General features: G+C 37.9%; 1 protein-coding gene across 2 annotated transcripts in view; it reads left to right on the top strand.

Moving 5' to 3' along the window:
- The window catches only part of CHM (CHM, Rab escort protein 1), a 55,933-nt gene that overhangs the window by 11,298 nt on the left and 37,569 nt on the right, over positions 1–7,066 (top strand). For both annotated transcript variants that reach the window (XM_027690397.1, XM_027690396.1), the window contains exons 3-4: positions 4,809–4,881; positions 6,021–6,145. In XM_027690397.1, coding sequence (XP_027546198.1) covers positions 4,809–4,881; positions 6,021–6,145 — 198 coding nt within the window. The remainder of the gene's footprint in view (positions 1–4,808; positions 4,882–6,020; positions 6,146–7,066) is intronic.

The following is a 7,066-nucleotide window of genomic DNA, read 5'->3' as shown; positions in this document are numbered from 1 at the left end:
ACTTTATTACTTTTAATCCCCAGCCATGTTTGCATTTATCATAATATACTGCATAGGTGATTATGGGAGATAGTTTTGAAGTGGCCTATTATAAAATACTAAGTTCTAAGTTTGATTTATAAACACTGTCCAAGCATCACCATCAGCAGTAGCTAATCTTATTCAAAATAGTCACTTCACTGCAGTGTTGCCATAAATTCCTGCAGACTGATTTTAAACTGAAGTTAGCTTCTGCCAACTAGTAATTGAAGGAGCTCTATTTCTCTGTGCCAGCTATCTGTCTCAATAAACATAAAATCTGTGGTTCTTTTCAGAGAGCTACATTTACTGTAGATATTAATGAGCTGTTGACATGTGAAATTTCAAGGATATTTGTTAAGTGATTTAGAAAAGTAATTTGCAATTTAAAATGTGGAGATTGGCACTTTGTTTAAACTTGAAGTTGCTGAAAAAAGGTAGATCAAGACTAAAAGTGGATTACTTGAAGTGAATATACTCCCCATACTAATTGTGCTTATGCAAAGGACTTCCTCCTAACAGTTTGCTAAAGTTTCTGCTTTTGGTCCTTTGCTTATTTGCCTCTTACAATTATATCTCTGTAATAATTATATCTCTGTTTGGATACTGAGGATGGGGCAGTTTGAGGTCAGGATGCTTTGCTACCTCTTGTGTTTGATTTTCAGCAGCTAGAACACAGCATTTGTAGGCTGTATTTTTATTGTCTATGTCCTTCCTCATTGACTTATTCATCTTTTCATGTAGAATTTAATTAGAGGCAAAGGAGTGTCAAGATGCAGAATTTTAACTTCTCTTCAACAAGAATTAGAGTAACCTGGGCATGTCTTGCTTCTTGACACCTTATTTTTTGACCTTACTTTGCTGGAGTGTTCCTTGTGTCCAAAATTCTCCCATCTGAGCACGGAAAAGTGTGCTGGGCCCTCTCCCTGTACCTCCCCCCTCCAAGATACCTGCTCTGTAGTTTGTTCCACACCTTGTTAGACAATCTATCTCATTTTTTTCAGAACTTGTAAAGTGTATGTTGTAAGAGAACCTGTGTCTTCCTCCAGCCTTCTTTTGGATCTTGAAATGAGGGAGCTGTGTAAGTACAGCAACCAGAGAGCAAAATGTTGCATTTTAAAGCAGGTCAGCTTCTTGCAAGAAAAATAAAGGAATTCTTTAATTTCAGTAACAAAAACTAGGCAGAACATCCTTAATTCTGGTATCTTCTGACCTTTTTTGAAAAAGTTGGTTTTATATTTATTTTGATTTAGGATGTGATCTCCAAAGTAAGATGGCCTCAGCTGGTCCATGGTCACGTTCATATCCCAGGATATGATGTGATGTAGCACAAGTGGCTGCCACCATCACCCTTTTGTTGGGCTGAAGGATCTCAAGAGCTGTTTGGGTGAAACCCTTCCTCCTGGAAGGCCAGGAAGTGCAGTCCTCTTCTCATGCTCCTCAACATGATCCCTCTGCCAGAATGGGAATTTTTCATCCATTTGACTGTGTTCTTAAATAGGTACCACATGAAACTTTATGGGTTTGAAACAGAAGTCATTTTGTGTTCGGCTCCTTAAAATCGATGTGGCAGTAACTTCCTTTGAAAAAGACAGCAGCTCTGATGGGTCAGGACTTCTTTCTGGAAGATCAGATGCAGGATGGACACAGAGAGGCAGCTCTTGGGCACAATTGTGAGGCATCAGCAGCTTTTCTCCAGCCATCACCAGCTCGGAGTGTTCCAGCCTGGCGGTTGTGACATGGCCTGGGAACAGGCACGGGCCAGGAAATGCTTTTCCAGTTCTTACTTCTGTTGACTTGTGTTTCTCCTGCTTTCACAAGTGGCCAGTTTCTCAAATTGCAATCTGCCTTCAAAAGAACACGTTAGATATTCTCTTGGTTCAGATTCCAGGATTGTTAATCAGTTGGAAACAATTTGTGATTTCAGTGGTCTGGACTGGGATTTGCAAATTCTTTTGAAGAATTTGAAGGAAAGTTGTGTTAATAACTGAGAAAAAAGTCACAAGCTAATGTAGGAGAAGAGAGAATGAAGCTTTTTGCAGAGGTGAATTTGTACTTGGGCTGCATTTCCAAAACTTTGGCAAATGGCTTCAATAGTTCTTCTGTTGACTCTGAACTACAGATACAAGATATGAAAAATGTGGAGTAAAAGCAGCAGTTTTGTAATTCAGGTGAAAGCCCAGGTAATACAGGAGGAGTTTTGAGCAAATATAACCTAGGAAATGGTGTATGGTAGGAAAAGAAAACATCTGTGTTCTAACTTAGTAGAAAAAATAGTTTCTGCCTCTGCTGTTACTCCTTCAAAATATTTCCTGTTCTTAGTTAGGGGATAATTGAATTATAACCCTAAAAAAAGGGAGAGAATATCCATCTTTGTAATTTGCTAGTAGAGCAAAAGAAGAGAGGATTTTAGTCCTTGAGATTTTGGGACAATATTTTAGCTTTAATTAGGCTTTGATCTTGACCATTACTTTAAGGAATTCCTCAGTTCATCTTCAGGGCAATTATAACAAAAATGTTTGGTTACAAAGGACCCCTAATTGTAAAACCATTAGTCAGCTCTTTTCAGAATTCCTCCTCAAGATTTTTGCTAAAAACTTTGCTCATTATGTCAGTAATCATGTCTTGTCTGTCTTCTTCCTGTAGTGTTTTCAGTTGAGAAAATTAAGCAATCTGATTCATCATGTAAGGCAAGGGAAACTAATTAAAATTCCAGGATAAAAAAACCCTGGAAGTTGCTGCTTAAGGAGAAGATGATATTGAGCTTGGAAAGGGTGCTCACAAATAAACTTATGTAACTTCCTGTGAAGATAATATATTAATTTCTCTTACTGAGAGTTGTAACTTATTAAATATTCTAAATATGTATGGCTTTTATTGGTGTAGGTTCAAGAAACCCACTCCTAATTTTAGGCAGGTGTTTTCTGCGATTTTGGTGATCAATGGCCTTGCTTGCTCTGACAGCCAGATTGTATTCCATATTCAAGAAACTTGCAACTAAAGCAGCAGATTTCCTTAAAAATAAATCTTCATGGCTGTGTTTTTTGGAAATCCCAGAAGTGACGGATAATACAGGGATATTGAACTTTTTATTCTGTGGAATCTCAACAAGCATCAAGAAGTTCACCTTCACCATTGACAGGTCAAACAAAGCTGGAGATGATCACAGCATGCAGCTACCAGTGACTGGTTTACAGGCTGGAATCTGACAGAATTGGGTATTTAATAGATTTAATCCTCGTTGCTTTGTGTTCTGTGTGGCACCAAACAGCAGTACTTTTTCAGCTCACCCATGTCATTCACACAGCAAGGTAAGGATGAGCCCCTTGATAAAGAGGAATGGAATTTCTGGTTGGAAACCATCTGCAGATGGAGCTGTGGTGCTTGGAGTGACCAAACTGCAGGGTCTGGTCCCGGTGCCTCCAGCTCTGGGACACCACATTCTGTTGTTGGAGCCACCTTTACTCAGAGGATGCCAGATTTTGTTGTCTTTGCACAAGATGTCCTATTTATGTTCTTCACTGTTGCCTTGCAGGAGCTGAAAGACTTTTTTAGGTCAGTTTGTAGTCAGGAGCAATTAGGCCCTGCTCAGCAGACATCTGTCCTTCATATGCTAAGTAAGCACCGTGGTCCAGAGCATCACCCTCTGGTGCTGGAGCGGGGCTGACACTCCTAATGAAGTCTTTGTCAGGGCAGATCAGCCCTGTCAAAAACATCCCCTCGTAAATCCAGGCAGGAGAATCTAACCTGAATTCAGCTGTGCACTGTTATCACACTTATCTCCACAGTTCAGAAGCAGAGGAAGTTACGATAAGATTTTAAGATCATTTGATTTAACAGCCTTCGCATTATTCTGTAAAAAGCAAGCCCATCTTCCTCCCTAAATTTAATTTTGTTTTTTTTTAGTGTTTGCAGTGACATTAGATAACCCTTCAGGAGGGTATTTTTGGTGTCTTTCAGGCTTCTGAACTGTCAGCACACAGTGCCAGAAAACAGAGTTAAATCCTAAAATGACTGTTTTACTTTGCAAGAACTGGTGATTTTTTAAAACATAATTGCTCTTTTGTTTTTTCTCTCAGTTGTTAAATATTTAGGGTGTGCTATGCATGACAACAAAAGCTAACTTAATCTGACTGATGTTTACAGAAATGTTGATAGAACATTTTTAAAAAGGTGAGCATAGACTTTCTTTGATTAACAACAGAACTATTAATTTTCTGTGATGTAAAAGAAGTAAACTGATCTTTTTCAAGCAAGAAGGTGGTAAATAGAAACTGGGAAGTGCTCAGAGAGGGATGATCATTTTGTACAAATCAGTTCCTTTGGCTCCACCTGCAGTACATGGAGTTCAGTAAGAATTTTGCCAGAGCATCTTCACAGGCTGTAATAGGCAAAATCTGTTCAGCAGATAAACAGTAAAGTGAACCTTCCTTTATTTGACATAATGGGTAAGAGGATCAGTCTTGTCCAAGAAGCAGAATTACCTGTATTTTCCTTTTCCTCACGGCATCCCATGTGCTTTTCTCAGCATTATCCATTTATCCCCTGAATACTTTGATTTTTGGAATACAGTCTGTTTGGTCAGAGATGGATACAAATGAGGAAAAAGGGAAATTTTGCATCTCATTAAGAGTTGTGAGATACCAATTTTTATATATTCTGCATCTGAAAAATCAGTCATGGAAAATGTTTTGAATGTCTCAGACTTGGTTGTTTTTTCTTTAATGTGAAAAGGCTGTGTTTTATCTGTCCATCAAGTTTTTCTGTTGGTTTTTTTTTTTTCTTTACAGGAGAAATTACTATGGTGGAAACTGGGCCAGCTTTAGTTTTTCAGGGTTATTATCCTGGATTAAAGAAAATCAGGTAAAAATTTCTTCAATGACTTCTTTTGGTGTTCCTTAACATTAAATCTGTGTTGTTTGCATGATTTATTACAAGACAAATCACCACAGTGCTCTTTTTCTTTGGTAATTTGACAGATCAAAGAGGTTTCTAGTTTCCAGCTTTACTGGTTGAGCCTTACCCATCTGGCCTGGCACTCTGAGGCTCTGCTGTGCCTGGGTTGTTCACGTTACTGAGACCAGTCTTGTGCTCAGTCATACTTTCTGAGTTCTTGAATTTATATAGAACCCACCAGACTATTGTTTCTATTCCTTTCCCAGCACATTCTGTAAATGATAATCTGGTCTTTTCCCTTTCCTGTTTGATTATTTTCCACTCCCTGATGTTTCAGTCGCTTCTGTTTTTCTCGTTTGCATTCAGCTGATTCTTCTTTACTGGATCCTTCCATTGAAATGTCCTGTAACCAGGACAAAAAGATTAATGCTGATAGTGTATTTTTCAATGACCAAAGTTTATCTAATTCATGACAGTCCACTAGAAATCTCCTGAAGAGGATATTTATTTAGGAGATGGAGCACTTGGGCTGTATTAGCAACTGCCTGTTCTGTTATTTACAGAGGCGTTCAGAGCCTGTTGGGCCGTAGAAGATGGAAGTGTTTCAGCTCAGTCTCATCCCTGTTCATTCCACTGTGCTGCCTCCTGGTATAATCAGGGGAGTTGCTCAGTGACAGAACTTCATATTCTCAGGGTTTTGCTACATGATTTAGAGATTCCTGTGTGGGCAGATTGATACAATACCCAAATCACTGGTGTTTTTCTGTATGGTCTCCATTCAAAGAGTTTTGTCACAAAATTTGGATCTAACCTGGCTGTGGCAAACCTTAGTAGATAGTATTCAAAATTACCTTCAGCTCGCTCCTAAAGTTTGTATTTCATTTAATAATGTGTTTTCAGATTACTAGAGTTAGTCCTGTAGTACAAAATGTTGGCACGCTGCAATAAAGCAAGCAACTTTATTGTTTTAACTCAAAAATCTGAATTAAAAAAATCATGATCTTTTTCTTATATTAGATGGTACACATTATTTGGGACTGCAGAGATTTGTAGTTCAAGAACAGCTCACACACTACAATTGTAATTGTATAATTGTTCTTTGTAAGCAAAAGACGGATCTCGGTGATGAATGTGAAGACTGGAAAAAACTGATCCTTGAGGATGAAGAAGCCATTCCTCTGAGCAGGAAGGATAAAACTATTCAACATGTAGAAGATTTCTGTTTTGGAGAGTAAGTAGAAATATAGAAATGTGTGAATAATTTTATGTGCCCAGAGGTAAATGATCATATTGTGCTCTTGGCTTCAAGCATTTCACCACACACATGTAAAATAAAGTAAGTACACAAGAACAGGAACACAAATGGATTTTAACTGTGAAATACTTCATTGTGCTAAAGTGATAAAGGAATATTTGCCTTTTGTCCTTTTTATATGCAAGGGATTTAACTTACTGAGGTTGAATCCACTGAATATAAATTTAACTAACTGAACTATGTATTTATTTAGAATTTTTATCTTCTGGATTTTGCACTGAACTGAACACTTCTGAATTCCTGAGAGATTCTTTGTGATAGTTACATAAGTTTAACCTTGAATCCCTTAGAAAATCCCTTAGGTAGCTAAATGAAATGTTGACAGATACTTGTACAGAAACACGTATTTCTTCCTGTAAACATCATAAGTAGGGAAAAAAAAAAAGGTGTGAATTAGACTAATACAATGTGAAGGTCACAGGCTCAGACTTTTCCAGGGCTCAGTACTGCACAGTAATGGCTGCTTGACTGCATAGAAAATGGAATGCTTGTTTGAAAGAAATATCACTTGAATATTGTAATTGTAAACCTGCTGCCATAATAAATATTGTTCAGAAGCAGCAGTAAATGAGATTTAAAGGCGTCATAGTCTCTTAACTTTGTGTATGATTTTTGACTGATATCTGGCTCACAAATGAGTCCCCAAGCACTGAGATTTCACACTTTGGAGAAGTGAGATTATGCTCGAGTCAGGACCAACCACAAGATTCTGCTTTTAAGGATTTAACTCAGCTCAGCAGTACAGAGCTGTCTATCTTGGTTATCACCAAAAAACCCCAAACCCACAGGGAACAATAATAAGATTAATAAACCTAGCAAAGAAAAAGTTCTCCAAAA

The sequence above is a fragment of the Neopelma chrysocephalum genome, unplaced genomic scaffold (assembly GCF_003984885.1).
Source record: "Neopelma chrysocephalum unplaced genomic scaffold, ASM398488v2 Primary Assembly neopelma1_81, whole genome shotgun sequence".
In the NCBI taxonomy this organism is placed as follows: domain Eukaryota; kingdom Metazoa; phylum Chordata; class Aves; order Passeriformes; family Pipridae; genus Neopelma; species Neopelma chrysocephalum.
Note: the sequence above shows the minus strand (reverse complement) of the source record. Positions and strands in the feature narration are given on the sequence as shown.